At 36.9% G+C, this 20,174-nt stretch overlaps 1 protein-coding gene across 1 annotated transcript in view; it reads right to left on the bottom strand.

The window, feature by feature from the left end:
* The window catches only part of LOC123250115 (sodium-coupled monocarboxylate transporter 1-like), a 47,975-nt gene that overhangs the window by 8,678 nt on the left and 19,123 nt on the right, over positions 1–20,174 (bottom strand). The window contains exons 8-12 of the mRNA XM_044679152.1: positions 18,234–18,363; positions 17,315–17,403; positions 14,001–14,113; positions 9,143–9,210; positions 4,878–4,964 (exon numbers count right to left, since the gene is read on the bottom strand). Coding sequence (XP_044535087.1) covers positions 4,878–4,964; positions 9,143–9,210; positions 14,001–14,113; positions 17,315–17,403; positions 18,234–18,363 — 487 coding nt within the window. The remainder of the gene's footprint in view (positions 1–4,877; positions 4,965–9,142; positions 9,211–14,000; positions 14,114–17,314; positions 17,404–18,233; positions 18,364–20,174) is intronic.

The following is a 20,174-nucleotide window of genomic DNA, read 5'->3' as shown; positions in this document are numbered from 1 at the left end:
ATTCTGGACAAGTCACTTAACCCCAATTTCCCAGAACTTAAAGCTCTACTGACTTGAAATCAAAACTTATATCAGCTCTAAGACAGAAGGTAGGGACTCTTTAAAAAATGTAATGACCTGCTTTAGGAGGTGGTGGTTTCCCTCTTACTAGAGGTTTGCAAGCAAAAGCTTGATCAGCATTCCTTGGGGAACTTGGATAGGAGATTTCTTTGAGGCATGGATTGGACAAGACAGCCTCTGATTACCCCCTCAGTTCCAACTTGGAAATTCTGGATTCTGGGAAGATGGTGGCTTAGACAGAGCAAAACTTTAAATCTCCATACCCTTCCACACCAAGATAAAAAACAAAGTGCTTTGAGGGGAAAGAAAACCAAATCTAACAACAGGACAGAGCTGGGAGATCCTCCTGCTGGACAGCTCAAGAGGTACACCAAGAAAAAGGCCTGAATTCTTGAACTGCTGCTGGGCTTGAGGGTAAGGAAGCAGGGGAATCCCAGGACTCCTTCCCCATGTGCTGTGCTAAGTCTCCAGCAGCTCCTGGAATCTCTGGGCATGCAAACACACTGGTCCAGAGAGAGAGCCTTGCTGGCACAGCTGAGCCAGGCTCAGGGCATTGAGACTTAGGGAGATGGCTAGAGGAGAAACACAAAGAGGCAACCCAGACACAGATAAAAATGCTCCTTCTTGCCCTACCCCACTGCTCTCATGGTTTTAGCCTCAGGGCACATCAACATCAAGCTATACAGATCAACACCACCACTACCCCCAAACCCCCACCCACTTAATCCCTTCAAGAGGACAGATAAGAAGTCTTTAGAGGGCAGGGAAACTCCAACATCCCTCCCCCATAGACTGCAGAGAAAGAAGCTACAAACTTCTGTCACCACCTGGAGAAGATCTTATAGCAAAGCTCATTAAAACCATCTGCTTAACCTAATCTACCAGCAGAGCAGAGAAGGCACAGGAGGGAAAGAAGGAAAAAATATAAGTAAACAACAGAAAAAGAAGAAAGAAATTACAATTGACAGCTTCTTTCCAGGAAGTGAACTAAGAGCAAATGAAATAGAAGAAGATCAAGGAATTCCAAGCAAAACCAAAGAAATTCCAATGAATTGGACACAGGCTTTGGAAGAACTCAAAATCCAATTAACTCAAGAACTTAAAAAAAAAACGATCAAGAGAGGCTGAGGACAATTGGAAAAAGGAAATACATGAACTAAAACAAGAAAATAGTTTCTTGAAAGCCAAAATTGACCAGCTTGAAAATGAGGCAAAGAAGGTGAAAGATGACCTACAAACAAAATCAGACCAGAAGGAGAAGGATGACCAAAAAGTCAGGGATGAGATTCAATCTTTAAAAATTAGAATTCAACAACTAGAAGCAAATAACTTCACAAGGCAGCAAGAATATATAAAGCAAAACCAAAAGAATGAAAAATTTGAGGAAAATATGAAACACCTCATTACCAAAACCTCAGACCTTGAAAACAGATCTGAGAGAGACAATTTAAGGATTATTGGGCTACTGGAAGATCATGACAAAAGAAAAACCCTGGACATCATCCTACAGGAAATTATACAAGAAAACTGCCCCAACATCCTGGAACAAGAGGGAAAAGTGGAGACTGAAAGAATCCACAGATCACCTGCTACATTTAATCCACAACTGACAACTCCCAGGAATATTATAGCCAAATTCAAGAACTACCAGAACAAGGAAAAAATATTACAAGCTGCTAAGAAGAAGTCATTCAGATACCAGGGAACCACAGTTAGGATAACACAGGATCTGGCTGCATCTACACTGAAGGACTGGAAAGCATGAGATATAATATTCCAGAAAGCAAGGGAACTAGGTCTACAACCAAGAATCAACTACCCAGCAAAACTGACTATATTCTTGCAGGGGAAAGTATGGTCATTTAATAAAGTTGAAGACTTCCAAGCATTCATAAGGAAAAAATTGGACTTAAACAGAGAATTTGCTGTCCTAACACAGAACTCAAGAGAATCACCAAAAGGTAATTAAGGGAGGGGAAAAAAACAACACCATAACCTTTTCTTTAAGGGATCCAATATGTTCAAATGATTTGTATCCCTATAAGAAAAGATGATATTGGTAACTCTTTTTTTTTAAAACCCTTAACTTCTGTGTTTTGGCTCCTAGGTGGAAGAATGGTAAGGGTAGGCAATGGGGGTCAAGTGACTTGCCCAGGGTCACATAGCTGGGATGTGTCTGAGGCCAGATTAGAACCTAGGACCTCCCATCTCTAGGCCTGACTCTCAATCCACTGAGCTGCCTGATATTGGTAACTCTTAAAAATTGTTATTATCATCAAGGTAGCTAGAAGAAGTATACTTAGAGGGAACAGTAACAAATTGTATAGGATGAAATGTTAAGATATATATGTATGTATAAATATATATAAAACTAGAGTGGAAAAAAGAGCATAATATTATGAGAAATGGGAAAAGAGATAAAATGGAGTAAATTTATATTCCATAAAGAAGCTCATGGGGGAGTGGAGAAGAAAACCAATACAACAGAAGGGTGAAAAGAGGTTGGAGACAGGTAATACTTAATTCTTACATGCATTGAAATTAACTCAAGAAGGGAAGAACAATCAGATCCATTGGGGCAGAGAATTGATTCATGCCCAACTTGGAAATTCTGATAATAGGATACTGTGAAATTCAGCTGAAAGTTATACTATGTCCAAAACCAAATTCATCTTTCCTCCCTAATTAGCAACTCCTCACAAATTCCTTATCTCTGTCAATGGCAATATTTGATTAGTCATCCAGGCTCAACACTTTAGTTATGGTTAGGTATAACCAAATGTAAACTCTTTACCAATAGAGATGGATTTATTTTTGTCTTTTTATCACCAGATCTTAGGAGAATTTCTGAAATTTATTAAGCACCAACTATGTGCCAGCCATTGCCTAAGAGACATTTTTAAAATGCTCATTTTGCCAGAATGATACACAGAGATGAGTGGGAAAAGCCTTGAATTTTTTTTAATCTTTGACCACGGATATAGCTGGGAGTTGGAGTGAGACCCCTGCCTGCTAATGGGGAAATTCCTGCATTATAGCTGATAAGGAGCGCCATGATCTCTTCTCATTCTATGAAACTGACATCATTTCCACTGGTCAAGTATAAGGGGACCTTTCAATATCAGTGCCCTATAAATGAGGGTACTCTTTGACTTTACTCTTTATTCACTGATCCTTGAATGTCTTAGGAGGAAAGTAGAATTCTGGTCATGAAATCACAAATTCTATGGCTTTTCTATTCCAGCATTATACAGATATATATATATATATGTAGAATAGGAGTCCTGGGTTTGGAGGGAGAGGACCAGAGCTATATCCTTGACTTTGCTACCTACTTTCTACTTGAACTGAGCCATGGGGTACTTCACCTCTCTTTCCCTTATTATAATAAGAAGGGGCTAAACTGAATAAGCTCTAAGGTCCTCATCAACTTAAATCCTTGATTCAATGAACTGGGTGAAAATCCTTTCTGGAATTAAATATCTCCAGGAACTTCATCTTTTTTTTTTTTAAACCCTTACCTTCCATTCCACAATACAATACTGTGTATTGGCTCCAAGGCAGAAGAGTGGTAAGGGTAGGCAATGGGGGTCAAGTGACTTGCCCAGGGTCACACAGCTGGGAAGTGTTTGAGGTCAGATTTGAACCTAAGACCTCCTGTCTCTAGGCCTGGCTCTCAATCTACTGAGCTACCCAGCTGCCTCCCCCATGGACTTCATCTTATCCCAGAATGAAGCTAGGGAATTTTATCATAGACTGGTAGAAGTACCCACTTAATTCAGGATCAGACTTCACAGTTCTTCCCTATAAAAGAAGACATCACATCTCAGAATTTAGAGCCTGAAACAGCAGTGGTTTGGAGAATACCATTTCAATTGCTAAATGGTGGAACTGGACTCCAGAAAACTTTCATTAAAATCCAACCTTATTTGCTATGTGACCCTGGACAAGTCACTTAACCTCTTGTTTCTTCATCTGTCAAATGGGAATAATTAATAGCATCTACCTACCAGGTGTTGTCAGGATTTTTATATTTTTATTTATATTTATTTATATATATATTATATTTATATTTTTTATTTTTATTTATTTTATTTAAGATATTTGTAGTGTTTTGCATATGTCAAAGCATCATATAAATGCTAGCTGTCATCATTATCAACCTATAAGCAGTTACCAATATGTAAAAGAAAGAAAAAGATGGTACAAAGATATTGTTGCTCTTCAGCATGACAAATATAATTTCTTCTTGCTTTGAACAGTTGAGTTAGGGAGCAATGAAGAGGAGTGTGCTGACCTGAGAGCCAGAGGACATGAATTCTAATTCATACTCTAACACTTAATATGCATGCAAACTTGGAGAGCCTGATTATGCTTTCTAAGTTTGTCTCCCTCATCTGTTATATAAGAGGATTGGTCTGCATCAGTGATATCAAACTCAAATTCAAACAAAGGATTCCTATCACCACAAATTGACTTAATTTTGTGTGATATTGTCTATATTTGTGGTATTGTCTATATTTGTGTAATAGACAATGTGATATTGTCTATATTTGATTGTATTTTTATTTATTTTGTTAAAAATGTTGTACATTGGAGTGGACTTCAGAATTTGACACATCTGGTCTAGATAATATCTAAGGTCTCTTCCAACTCTGAATCTGTTCATCTAAGACAGTTGGGTCAACAAACACATTTTTTAAACACCAAGAAAAGTCACTGACATGAGTTATCATGGGATTTTACCAATGAGAAAAATTGCTAATTTCCATTGCATTTAGGAAAGACATTGTATTCACTTTTTACTTTATACTTACCATTGAGTTGACAAAAGGGGCTAAGATACCTAGAGAAAACAAACCCAAAAGGGGCCCACCAATCACACCAAAGATACTGACTGCTGCCTAAAAACAGAATAAAAAGATATAAATTAGTTGTGCTGTTGTTTACTCATTTTTCAGTCATGTCTGGCACTCCTTTGGGAATTTTTCTTGGAGTGGTTTGCCATTTCCTTTTCCAGCTCATTTCATAGATGAGGAAACTGAGGCAAACAGGATTAAGTGGCTTGCCCAAGGTCACACAGTAATTAATTGTCTGAGATCAGATTTGAATTCAAGAAGATGAGTCTTCCCAACTCTAGGCCCAGCACTCTATACACTCTGGTGCCACCTAGCTGCCCAAATTAGTTGTAAGAGGCCTTTTAAAAAAAAAAAAAAATAGTTGTCTCCCATTATGGAGAGGAAACAGAGGAAGAGATATACTAAAAATCTGGCTTTCCTAAAATGGAAAATGAGGTTTTATGGAGTTGAATAAACACAGACGTGTTGGAAAAGATTTAACAACTGTTTCTCAAAACAAAAAGTATGCAAAACACATTTTAGGTTTACTCTACCTCATTAACGTTTTCTCCATCACTTTCTTAAGTCTAGAAATCAACAAAACAGTAAACCAACCCCTAATTGATAGCTTTTGCTCATTTCTGAGCTGTAAGTATTCATAATGAGACTAACGATCAGCTCTTTTGACAAGTGTTGGCTTCAGCACATCTCTGGAAATGAATGAGTTGGGATAAATATCAAATCTGAGAACAGGTAGAGGAGCCTTAGTGAAGTATTTGGATTAAAAAGACCAGGGACAGCTAGGGGACCCAGCGGATAGAGTGCCATGCCTAGAGATAGGAAGTCCTGGGTTCAAATCTGGCATCGGATACTTCCTAGCTCTGTGACCCTGGGCAAGTCACTTTAATCCAGTTGCCTATCCCTTACCACTCCAATACCTTAGAACTGATATTTTATATTGATTCAAAGATGGAACGGATTTTAAAAAAAAAAAGGAAGAAAACATGGAAAAGGAGGTTTATACTATAAGGAAGAAGAGAACTCATTTTCGAAGATTCTAGTCTGAAAACGTAGATCCTGAAATAGAGGATCATGGTTCTGGACACATAGTAAGTGCTTATTAAATATTTATTGACTAATTGATGTGCCACTAGAATCAAAGAGGAAGAATCTGGATATGATGGAGCTTCAGAAAATTTGACAAATGGTATGGTCTGGGCAACATGGCACAGTGAAAGGGGTATAGGGGTAATGTTGCATTGGCCTATTTGCTATTCTTTAGCAAATCCACCACAATCTTGTGGTGGATAACTAAGAATAACTGAGGAAACAATCTAAGATTTATGATTCATTAGCAAAACAGGAATAATAAATGGGTCAGTGTACTCCCCAGTCAGTTCAATGACCTTGAATACAGAGTGAGACAGCATTTTAGGTATTGAAAACAATTAATCAAACAAGACCAATGAATTAAAAGAAAATAATTAACAGGATGCCAAATCAGGTCATTTGATTTCTCATGGGAGGATAGATGTGGGGCTTTCCAAGTTGGAAGGGGAAAGAAGAGAGTTTCTGTCAACTGAGAAAGGGTAAGTAGGTTTGTGGTCTTTCTTTTCCCAAAACTGAGAGATGCTGATTAATTTCATCCACCTAACTTTATGGAACCATGGATGGTTTTTACTAATTTCCTATGGATGATTTGGGGGGGAAAAAAAAAAGAGAGATGGAGGTTAATACATGTGGCCATACAGGATGGAATGAGCTAGAATCTAATTGGTTCTCTCATTCCAACACCAAACTAACTCCATTTTGTAACTGGTTTTCAGCCTGTCTCATCAATCTCAAAACTTTGTGCCTTTGTACTAACTGCCAGGAATGCTCTCCCACTCACCTCTTCTTCTTGATGTTTCTGGCTTCCTTCAAGCCTCAAGTGAAATCTCACTTTCTTCTGAAAGCTTTTCTCTGGTGCCCCCCTCCCAGCTAGCCCTTTACCTCTAAGATTGCCATTGATCTACTCTCTTGTATGTGTACAAGACTATTTACCTGTTGTCTCCCTGATTAGAATTTGAGGAAAAAATGGAGCTTTCCGTCCTTTTTTTGTATCCCCAACACCTAGCATAGTTCCCAGAATATACACAATTAAGAAATGCTTGTTGCCTGAAAAACTGATTTCACTGTGCGATTCTCAGCTAGGCACTTAATTTCTCTGGCACCCGGTTTGGTATGAGAATATTGTATATTTTATCTAAAAAATGAAGTCATTGTTCTAGATGACCTCACTGGTCCTCAGCTCTAAATCTCTTATCCTTTGATACTATATAGATTTAGTATTGTTTTTAGAGATCCTAAGAATGGAACTGGAAGCTTTAGAATGTAAAGCAAATTTAGATTCAACATAAGGAAAAATTTCCTCCTCATTGTTGTTCAGTCATTTCAATCATATTTGACTCTGTAACCCTGTGGGGCTTTTGGGGGCAAAGCTATTGGAGTAGTTTGCCTTCTCCTTTTCCAGAAGCAAACAGAGGTTAAGTGACTCGCCCAAGGTTATTCAGCTAAGAAGTTTCTGAGGCTAAATTTGGTCTTCCTGACTCCAAGCCCAATGCTCTGTCTCCTATACCACCTAGCTGCCTCTCCTAATCATTAGATTTGTCCAGAAAATGGAATAATAATGAATTTGCCTTCACTCAAGGTGTTCACACAGAGGCTGAATTCAGCATTGAATTAATCAACAATGTTATTGCTAGGCGGGTTGGACTGGAATGACCTCAAAAAACCCTTGCAATTCAGATTCTATTTTATAGAACAGTAGATATTAACTAGAAAGGAAGTTAGTGTAGAAGCTGAGAGTGATGATCGACTAATGGAGAATTACAGTGTCACCACACAGAGGTTTCATAGTGATGGGGAAAGAGGCAAAAGGATATTACATGTCAAGAGAGTAAAATAAATTAACATATGGTTAACATAAATAACATAAATTCACATTAGTTAAATAAATAATAACAGTCATATTTGACAAAATAGTGACTGGTGCTAGTCATAAATATGGGCATCAAGGTATGCTGCCAGAAGATAACTTTTTAAATTTATTATGGATGTACTAGATAATGGGGTGGCCAATAAAATCTGCAACTTCTGAGGCCATCCCAAGGCTTACTTTAGCATTAAGGCCCAAATGTTAATGAATGGTCAGGACTGGCTTTCTAGTTATGAAAATGCATCCCAACAGCCTGGTTATCCAAAAAGGGAATATAGGAACTATAATTTGTCCCAGAGGCACTTCAAATTCAATATTCTATCAACAAATTCAAATTCTATCTTTTCTCCCAAATCTGCTCTTCTCTTCCAAAATTACATAGTTCTGTTGAAGTCATCAACATTCTTCCAATTTCTCAGTTTTGTGATCTCAGTACTATCCTCAACTCCTCACTCTCCCTTATCCTGTGTATCCAATAAGTCTTGTCATTCCTACCTCTAAAACATTTTTTAAATTTAATCTCTTTTCTCCACTAACACACCTACCACCTTAGGTCAGGCTCTCATCGCTTCTCACCTAGATTACTACAAGAGCCTTATAATTGGTCTTCTTGTCCCAAATCTCTCCCTAATCCATTTAATATTTCAACACAAGTAAATTTCCATAAATGTAGTTAGAAGCCTATTACTCCCCAACTCAAGCAATTCTAGTAGCCCCCTAGAGCCTCTAAGGTAAATTATGAACTCTTCTTTTTAACTTTTAAAGTCCTTCACAATTTGACCCCAACCTACCTCTCCAGCTTTATTGAATCTTACTTCTTGCCCCCTCTATAAGTCCAGTTAAATTGGGCTTCTCTTCTCTTAGCTCCCATCTTCATGGATTCTGCACTGCCCTGAAATGTACTTCCTTCTCCTCTCCACCTCATAGAGTTCCTCAGCCATCTCTTTCTGCCCAGTTTTTCCCATAACCTCAGTTCCTCATGTCCTCTTTCCCAAACTAGCTTATATTAACCTATTTTATAATTATCTGCTTTATATTTGACCTATAAGTACTTACACAGGTATTTTTCTTCCCTATAAAAATGTAAGGTATTTTGAAAATGGAATTGTTTCTCAGTATTAGTATTCTTAGCTCCTAGCATAGTGCCTCACACATAGAGAATCTTGCTTGTTGATTGTTTGATAATTAAAGTGAAAAAAAAAAAAGAACACAATGGCGATTGCTCATGACTAATTCTATTAAAGGACTGCAGGAGGTCTATTTTTACCTGTAACAAAAATCCAACAAGTGATGCCAAGGCTGCCATTCCAATGCATAGAACTCCATATAATACACCTGGGAGAAGAGATTGAAAATCAGACTCATATTCCAGTGTGCATAATTAATATTCCTAATGTAATAAATTACTCACAGCTTTTAAATAAGTAGATAATCAAACTGGGTCCAAAAATGGCCAAAGAGATCAAAGCAGGCAAAAGAGTTTAAAATGTACAGGGTCTGCATTTCCTATAGGAAAAGCAATGGGCAAAATTGATAAATAAAACCCTGTGTTGTGCTTAAGGATTAGTTGAAACATTAGATTATATTGAGTAAAGAATCCCTGGAATTAACTGAGGAGATCATAAGCCTACTGACTATTATTAGTCTAATCCTTCACAAACATTTGTGCTGAAGGGAACCTTATATGACTTTTTTTTTTAAGTTTGCCAGTAATAAAGTACTTCAGAACTACTTTGTGTAACTGACTGGCAAGGAGAAAGGAGAAAAATTGTTGGATTTATGATTTAATTTTTACAGAGACTTCCAATCTGGAAACTCTCTCAACCTTTGCATTGCGTGATTTAATAAATATTTAAAATGTGAAATTAAAAAATATTTAAAAATCTAAATTTCTTGATTAAGAGTTTAGTGAAGCAAATATGAATCAACTATAATCTGTATCCCTTTGAGGAATCATTCATACCAATGAGATCACAAGTCCTTTTTCTTTTTTTTTTTAATATAAGGTTTTATTGATAGTTCTATTTCTTACATCACCATAGTATCCCACCCCTTGGCACTCTCAAAGAGCCATCCTATATAAAAAACTTTAGAAATGTTTAATTAAATTTAAAAAATTTTAGAAAGAAAAAAAAAGTCATCACAACTGATTGATTAATACAATGAAAAAGTCTGAAAACATGTTCAATATGTAATACCTGTGGACTCCACACCTCCACCAAAGAATAGGTTGGGGATATATTCTCATATCTCTTCAAGTCCTGCTTGATCTTTATCATTACATTTACTTTGATTTGTTTGGTGTGACATTGTTCTTTCCATTTACATTATTACAATTAATATGAATATTATTTTCTTGGTTCTGCTTACTTCATTCTGAATCTGTTCATATAGATCTTTCTATGCTTCTCTGTATTCATTACATTCATCATTTCTTACAGCACAGTAATAATATTCCATTATATTCATGTACCACAACTTGTTTAGCCATTCCCCAATTTAATGAGTTGCTAGTCAGTTTGCAAATTTTTACTATTACAAAAAGTGCTGCTATAAATATTTTGGAATACATGGGAACCTTTTTCTCATCAATTACTTCCTTGGGACATAAGCCCAATAATTCAAGAGTATGGACATTTTAGTTACTTTATTTGAATAATTCCAAATTGCTTTCCAAAAGTGTTGTTCATTTCACAGCTTCACCAATAATGTATTAATGTATTTATCTTTCCAAATCCACTCCAAAACTGACTTTGCCATTTTTTGTCATTTTTGTCCATTTGCAGGATTTGAGATGAAAACTCAGAGTTATTTTGATTTGCATTTCTCCTATTATTAGTGATTTGAAGCAGTCTTTCATATGGTTGTGAATGTTTTGCACTTCTTCCTTTGAAAATGGTTTCTTCGTATCCTTTGACCACCAAATCCTTTCATAAGTTTGTTTCCAATTTTAATAAGGGTTTAATTCAACAGCAACTGGTTGAAATTAGCCAGTTGTAGTGGAAAGAACAGTAGAGTTAGAGAATCTTATTTCAAATCCCAACTCTGTTGCTTGTATTATACTCTACATATCCAGTCAACATGCCAAAGGGTGCTTCCACCCTTACTTTGATTTGCTTCCATTTCTTTCTCTCTACTCATATGTTCATGAACTCAGTTCAATCTCTCATTACTTTTCTCCTGGATTACTATTCAATCTCTTTTTTTGAGATTGGGCGGTTTAAATTCTTCACTTCTTATTCTGTTAAAATGGATAATTGACATTTTTTTTCAGTATTGACCTATGTCACTTTAGTATTGTCAATTTTATTGATATTATTATTATTATTATTATTATTATTATTATTCCTGTTGACTCCTTAGGAGCATAGGGCCGCAACCATCTCACGCCAACGGACTCTGTTCTGGGCAACTTCCCCCAGCTGGGCCCATGTCATTCCGACCGTTTTTGTTTCATTTTCGGCAGATCTTCACCAGGTCTGTTTTGGTCTTCCAACTTTCCTCCTCCCTAAAGGGTTCCAGCTCAATGCTTGTCTGGCTACGTTGTCTTCCGGTTTTCATAGTGTATGTCCTATCCATCTCCACTTACGTTTCTTTATGTCCTGACTAATGGGATACTGGATCGTTCTTTCCCAGAGACTAGCATTGGAGATCTTTTCAGGCCATCTGATGTTCAAGATGTGACGTAGACATCTATTAACAAAGGCCTGGAGTTTGTTGGTGTCAGCGCTCGTCACTCTCCAGCTTTCTGATCCATATAGGAGGACGGCCTTTACGTTGGTGTTGAAGATTCGGAGCTTAGTGACGAGGGACAGTGCTCTGGAGGTCCAGACAGACCGCAGGGTGTTAAATGCCTGTCTGGCTTTGTTGATTCGGTTTCTGATGTCCTCATCTGCCCACCGTCCTTACTGACGATGCTACCCAAATAGATGAAGTGGTCCGTCTCCTTGATGTTTTCTCCTTGTAGTTGGATTGGCAGGTCCTGTCTGCTGTTGACTGTGATCACCTGGTCTTCTTCTTGTTGATCTTCAGACCCGTCTTCTCCCCTTCTTCAGAGAGTCGATATAGTTTGCATAAAATGATTTCCAAAATTTTCCTTTATTTACTCATCATCTGTTATGGATTTTCCTTTTTAATTTTGGTTCTTTTGGTTCTCTTCTCTTTTTGGATGAGTCATATTAATTAAAGTTTGTCATGACAGTGTTTTCAATTTTGGTTCCCAGTTTTACTTAATGCAATTTAAAAATGTTTTCCATTTTATACCTTTAACTTTCAGAATATCTATTTTTATGTTTATTTGGGACTTGGAGAGAGTATTCCTTATCTGGTTTTTAGGGTATTTTCAATTCATTTGTCTCTTATTTTTCTCTTTAGACGATTAAAGTATTTATATATATATATATATATATATATATATATATATACTGTATATAAACACACATATGTATAAGAAATATACATATAAATGCCCACTAAATTAAAATTTAATTTAAAAATAAAATAAAATTCTGTTCATGTCATTCATTTCTTTCTGGATTTTTTTTTACTAGCTTTAAAAGGGACTCATTGAAATCCTCAATTATTTTTGTTTTGCTCATTTTTCCTTGTAATTTTGTTAGCTTTTCCTTTAATTACTGAGATTCTATGCTCTTTGGTACAGCTATGTTTAGTATTGCTATTATTTCATTATCCATGTGCCTTTAAGTCAGGGATATGCTAGTAAATGTTTAAAAACCAGCTTTTTGAAAAAAAACAACCTATAATACAATATATCTTTAAGTTTAACCTGTATTACTAAAATTTTCTCCATCACTTTCTTCAGAAGAGACAAATAACAAAGTATTTTTGTTTGTTTGTTCTGGTTTGTAGTACTTACTCATTGTCATACTCATACAGACATTTTAATAATTTAATAATAATTTTAATAATAATTCTCATGGAACTGGTTTTATCAATATCCAGCACATTCCTGCTATAATATAATTTCACTGCTACTCTTTTTTTTTAAACCCTTACCTTCTGTCTTAGAATCAACACTAGTTCCAGGACCTCAGGATGGGAAAGGGCTAGGTAATTGGAGGTTAAATGATTTGCCCAAGGTCATATAGCTAGGAAGTGTCTGAAGCTGCATTTGAACCCAGCACCTCCTTACCACAGGCTTGGTTCTCTATCACTAAGCCATCTAGCTGTCCCATGGGACTCTCTCTTAACCATACCTATTTTTACTATTGGCTTGGTTGAAATCATCAATTAATATTAACTGAGCACTCACTGTGTACTAGGTGCTGGGATTACAAAAACAGTAAGTAAAACAATTTCTTCTCAAAAGGAATTCACATTCTAAGTGGAATTTAAGAGCATTATAAATATATAGAGAATAAATATTATATGTGTGTGAATTATGTATGTAATGAACTTAAACCCAAGGTAGTTTTGAAAGGAAGATACAAGCAGCTGGGAGAGAGGCTTCATGCACAACGTGGCATTTGAGCTGCAGCTTCCAGTAAGAGAGAAGATAAAGGGAGTAACTTCCACTGGCATGGGAGATCGCCAGTGCAATGTTATGGAGAGAGAAGAGGAGTCGTGTTTAAGGAACAAAGAGGTCAATTTGACTGGATCACAGTGCAAGGGACAAGAATAATGGCCAAGGAAGCTGGAAAAATACAGCTGAAAATAATGCTGAATCTGGGAGACCCCAGGAATATGGACTGTGTTTGCCAGCCATGCTTTTTTGAGATTCACCCAAGACATAACAGATTCTTCATTTTAATTCTGGTTGAATTCTGGTATTTTGGGGTAAACAACACACTTAATTATTTCAGAGGCTATAACACAGATGATGAATTAGACTTACTCTGGTTACAGGGAGAAAAACCCAGAAAAAAATGACAAGTTCTAAAAAAAAGGCAAATCAAAACCCAAAAAGGATCTGATAAAGAGTTAGACATGACTAAAATTATTGAATAACAACAACATGTGTGTGTGTGAAAAAAGTCAACCACCCTAAATTGAACCAGACCTATAGGAATAAAGTTTTTTAATACTGCAAACATCCAACCTATATTCCTGAAGTTGGATATAAAAAGGTTTTCATATATAAAATGGTAACAATTCAGACCACTTACTTGTTCCTTTTAAAAGCCAAGATAGAGTCTTTTCTGAAAGTGACTGAAAGTGAGGCTTGATGAGATCTTCAATGGTTACTAAAGCTAAAGCATTGATACTGGAAGACACTGTGCTAAAGGAGACAAAGGAAAACATTATTTTAAAGAATTTGAGCAAACATTATGAAGACCTTGTTATTGTTATTTTTCAGTCACGTCTGACTCTTCATGACCATTTTGGGGGTTCTCCTGGCAAGGATCTTTGAGTTATTTGCCATTTCCTTCTCCAGCTTATTTTATAGAAGAAAAACCAAGGCAAGCAAGGTTAAATGACTTAAAGAGCTAGCAAGTGTCTGAGGATGGGTTCGACTTCAGGTCTTCCTAACTCGAAGCTTAGTACTCTCTCCACTATACCTCCTAGATGCCCATTATGAAGACTAAATAATTAGAAAGAAGAAATTAGAAAATAAAAATTGGTAATGACCACTGGTATATAATTCAGTTCATATGTTGCTGAATTTCTTCAATTCTCTACATTTTTCTTTTTTGCCCAAGGCGTTTCTCATGTCATTTGGCCACAAGATGAGACATGGTGATGAGTAATGGGTAATTAATGCCTTCAGTACCTCAGTTCCTCATCTCTCAGAAGAGTCTTACAAATGAGGATCTGAGTCTCATACTAATGACACTACCAAATTTTTTTCCTGATTTGGGCAAAGCCAAACATTTTTATCATCTTTGAAGGAAAAAAAAGCCAAATGCAAGTAATACAAAAAATAAATACAACTTTGGAGGTATACAAATTAGAAAAACACACACAGTTTAGTTAGTGGGACACTAAAACCAAGTAGAAGCTAGAATATTCTGGTAAAGAATCATACATTAACAAGATATGTCTATAGCAAAAAGGACAGATGCATTCCATTTCTCTTCCTAGAGACAGATGTGTTTCTCATAGTAAAGAATTTTCCAATAGTCCTTTAATATAATATCTAGGACTATAAGGTAAACATAGGCTCATGATTCCACCAATAAGAGCATAGATTTAAAGCTGGAAGAGACTATTCCATCCAACTCTTTCATTTTACAGATAAGGAAGCCAAGAATCTATAAAAATTAGATGACTATACCAAGGATTTATGGGAAGTAAACTAATGAACAAGGATTTGAATAGGAATCCTTATTACAAAGCTTTATTTCCACAATACTGCAATACCTGACTGAATTCAATCCAATTCCACAAACATTCACTGAGTTTCTTCCACAGTCTAGGTACCACGTAAGACATTAGAGATACAAAGGCAAAAAATGGAAAATAGTCTTTCCCCTCGAAGAGTTTACATTATTTTTTTTTTAACCCTTACCTTCCGTCTTAGAATCATACTGTGTATTGGTTCCAAGGCAGAAGGATGGTAAGGGTAGGCAATGGGGATTAAATGACTTGCCCAGGGTCACCAGCTAGGAAGTGTCTGAGGCCAGATTTGAACCCAGGACCTCCCATCTCTAGGCCTGGCTCTCAGTCCACTGAGCCACCCAACTGCCCAGGAGTTTACATTCTACTATGGCTTGGCTAATTCTACCCATGTACTCCCTGAAGGCTATATGGTCATAAATTTCACGTTACAGAAAAAAAGGAAGCAACTCGACCATGGAACAAGTGGCAACTTTAAGACTTTTCAAACCCATGTTGTTTAATTTCAAATCTTGCTACTAAACCCAACTCCCTCCTTTCTCTCAGAAAAATGCAACCAACAAGGATGAAAGCAAACAGGTTGATTTTTCTTCACTTCTATAATAAAAGGGCTATTGATGTCCTTGTTCCTAAAAATATACTATAATTTTATTGAGGAACAGTGGCTGGAGGGATCCCAATAGATGATCTTATTGGGGAAGAAAGCTTCTAATGCACACTACAAGATAGGCTACTACTTAGCAACTTGTTCCCCAAAATTGTTGCTTGGGCCAGAGAGAGATTGAGTAAATGAACAGAGTAGGATATCCAGTTTATTTCAGAGGCAGGAACTGAACCTTGAAGTTTCAATCATGTCACTCAGTAAATTCCCCTGATACCCCATCACATCCAGGATCAAACAGAAAATGTTCTGCTTGACATTCAAAGCTTTTTATACCCTAACCCCTGCTTACCAGTCCTCGAACCCCTTACACCCAACCAAATGCTCTTTCAGCCGGTGCCCCTGGCTTCCTGGCTGTTCAAGCACCAAAACACTCCATCTCTGCTTTAAGCATTCTCTCCCTCATGCCTAGAAACTCTCATTTCTCATCTCTGCCTCCTGGTCTCCCTGGATTCATTCAAATCCCAACTAAAATCCAGTCTTCCACAGAAAGCTTTTTCCAACTCTTCTTAATTTGAGTGCCTTCCCTGTCTTCATTATTTCCTACTTATTCTGTATTTCATCTATTTGTACATAATTGTTTGCTTGCTCTCCCTTTCCTTTCCCATCTTGTAGTCACACCTGTACATCAATGCATTGGCAACCCGGGATTTCACTGGAAGAGGAAGGAAGTCTTTCCTATACAAACAACAAAACTTCTATATCTTAAAGTTCTAGAGTATTGCCCAAGGTAGAAAGAGGTTATGACTTACCCAAGGAAGCAGATCAAGAAAGTATAAAAAGTGGCAGCTGGGTAGCTCAGTGGATTGAGAGTCAGGGCTAGAGATGGGGAGGTCCTGGGTTCAAATCTGGCCTCAGACCCTTCCCAGCTGTGTGACCCTGGGCAAGTCACTTGACCCCCATTGCCCACCCTTACCACTCTTCCACCTATGAGCCAATACACAGAAGTTAAGGATTTAAAAAAAAAAAAAAAGGAAGTATAAAAAGCCAAGTTTGAAACCAGATGTTCTTGACTCAAAGACAAATACAATCTACCATGCTAGGCTGCCTCTCCATTTATATGTATTTAGACAAATTATTAGGCTATGTATTTTTTGGTAAATAGTGAAACATTTTGAAGTGAAAATTGTTGACATTTAGGTATTATTATTATTGAAACCTCAAAGAGAATATGGTAACATGCTACATATAATAATGGTGATGATAATGATGATGATGATAAAAAGAAGAAGAATTAACATTTATTAAACACCTACTATGTGCCAGGCACTGTATTAAGCATTTTAAAAATATAATTTTGTTTATTCTATAGACACTTGATGAAATCCTGGTTCTTTGAAGTATTCTATAAGATACATACATGAGTAGTATGGCTATCATCCTTATATCTAAAATCCAGCCTTAGCTCATGAAAATATCCAACTTTAGCTCATTATAAAGCATTCCAAAAATCACACTTCATGAATTACATAAAGTCCATACCTCAATGTTCCACCATATACACATGCCACAAAGAGTCCTGGAAGACCTGGATAATCTCGAAGGATGTCCAACACCAAATAGGGCATGAGCTGAAAAAGTTCAAGATTTTTCATTTATTTTTCATTCATTTATTTATTTTCATTTTTTAAAAAATAACTATTTCTAAGTTGTTTTACATATAAACATGCCTTTTAACTCAGGACCTCTTTGGAGTATCCAAATCTAAATCCTGTTCTGTACTACCATGATGGCTCTCAGAGCTATGTGAAAACAATGCTTAGCACAGTGTCTGGCACATAGTAGGGGCTTAATAAATATTTGTCCATTGACTAAAACACTTCAAAACTGCTCTGTGGTGGTGTGGTTTCTCTATTGCTTTCTTCCAGTATTTACATTTGTAATTAAGCTAATTTTAAAACATGACTGAGATCCATCAAGTCTAATAATTATCATTTAGAAATATCATTATTAATGCAAACTCTTAAAATGTCTTTACATTTTAATTTTGGGCCCAGGATTCCTCATTCAGCCATCATTTTTTTTCAATCCTTACCTTCCGTCTTGGAGTCAATACTGTGTATTGGCTCCAAGGCAGAAGAGTGGTAAGGGCTAGGCAATGGGGGTCAAGTGACTTGTCCAGGGTCACCCAGCTGGGAAGTGTCTGAGGTCAGATTTGAACCTAGGACCTCCCGTCTCTAGGTCTGGCTCTCAATCCACTGAGCTACCCAGATGCCCCCTCAGCCATCATTTTAAAAGTACAAATTTGCTAAATCTTTAATACTAGCTTATGATAATGAGTGTTCCTTCATTTCTTTTTTTGCTTAACATGTAAATTTTTTCTGAATAAGCATGGCCATTTCATAATATGTTTGATTAATTTGGCTAATGAATTCATAAAAGAGCAGCAAAAATACTGAACCTGGTCTGGTGCTGATATTTTCTTTGAAGTCCAAGGATCACAGTCATGGTACCTTGAATAAATTGCCAGCCCACAAAACACTGTACAGGCAAGAATTGTCCATTGTCCTACAAGATTTATATAAAGAGACCTAAAACAAAAATAAAATGTCATCATTTGAATGTAAAAGGAAGCATTGAGATAAAAGGAGGACTAGAACCTCCGTGTGAGAGCCCCTTTTCAGGGCTGTTCACCCACCTTTGGTGCCCACCTGGCACTCAACTGGAACTTGTGGTTCCAGTAAAACCATCTTGGCAGATGGGTTAAACCAGGCTGAGGGTAAATGATGGGCCAAAGTCTCACCAATGAGTTAAGGGAATGTCTACAAGCATGTCAAGACTTCCCCCAGCAGAATGGGGGAAAATTCGTCCCAGTGGCCATAAAGGCAACTGAAAGATGTACTATGTGGCACCAGAGATGGCCAAACATCTACTGCATCCTTGGCCATCACCAGTCATCCTGACTTTTGTCCTGCCACTGGACTTCGGTGACTGGAAGAGAAAGTGAGGCAGATGACTTTGTGCAACTTCCTCACTTAAATCCACTTCACAAATAAGTCAAGACATCACCCTGATCCTTTTTGAAAATTAAGGACAAAGAGCTAAAGGAAGCAACACACTAGGGACAAGTGTGGGGGAGAGGGAAGAAAGTAAAAATGTCTTTGCTTCCATATTACATCAAGTTAAAAATATTATCATAAACTAGACCCAGAAAAAAAAGAGTTTTGCTCTGATTTAACAATCTTTCTACAATCAGAAATGTGGGTTGCAATATGGCATGGAGGTAATGCCATTACACTTGGAGCTGACGATTGGATTCAAGTTCCTTCTTTCACTCTCCACTAGCTGCTTTCTTTAGAAATCCTACAACAAAACTGATCTAATCATTCTGGAGGGCAATTTGGAACTATGCCCAAAGGGCTATAAAACTGAGCAAACCCTTTGACCCGGCAATACAACTACTAGGTCTGTATCCCAAAGAGATTTTTTTTTTTTTGCAAGAAGGAAAAGGAAAAGGACCTATATATACAAAAATTACTGAGAGCAGTTCTTTTTGTGGTGCCAAAGAATTGGAAATTGAGGTAGAATGGCTAAACAGGATGTGCTATATGATTGTAATGGAATACTATTGTTCTGTAAGAAATGAATAAGGGGGTTAGGGGACAGCTGGGTGGTTCAGTGGATTGAGAGCCAGGCCCAGAGATGGAAGGTCCTGGGTTCAAATCTGACTTCAGATTCTTCCTATCTGTATGACCCTGGGCAAGTCACTTAACCCCCATTGCCTATCCCTTACCACTCTTCTGCCTTGGAACCAGAACCCAGTATTGGTTCTAAGACAGAAGGTAAGGGTTTAAAAAAAAAAAGAAATTAATAAGGAGATGGTTTCAGAAAAACCTGAAAACTCAGAGGAAATGAGGCAAAGTGAATGGAACAGAACCAGGAGAACATTATACACAGTCACAGCAATATTGTATAAAGATGGACTGTGAATGACTTAACTATTCTCAACAATACAATGATCCAAGGCAATTCTAAAAAACTTTTGATGAAAATGCTATCCACCTCCAGAGAAAGAATTGATGGAGTCTGAATGCAGATCAAAGTATATGTTTCTACTTTATTTTTCTTGTTTTGTTTGTTTGGAGATGGAACTCTTGTGTTTTATTTTATAATATGATTGATATGGAAATATGTTTTGATTACTCCATATGTATAATGTATACCAATTTGCTTACCTTCCCAAAGAAGGGGAATGGGCAGGAGGGAGAGAATTTGGAACTCAAAATTTTCAAAATGAATATTAAAAATTGTTATTCCATATATATGTACAACCCAGTGGAATTGCTTTTTTCCCATAAAATTGGCGGGGGGGGGGGGAAATTTGCCCAGTTTTACAGCCCTT

This window comes from Gracilinanus agilis, chromosome 5 (genome assembly GCF_016433145.1).
Source record: "Gracilinanus agilis isolate LMUSP501 chromosome 5, AgileGrace, whole genome shotgun sequence".
Taxonomy (NCBI): domain Eukaryota; kingdom Metazoa; phylum Chordata; class Mammalia; order Didelphimorphia; family Didelphidae; genus Gracilinanus; species Gracilinanus agilis.
This window is presented reverse-complemented; position numbering and strand designations above follow the sequence as displayed.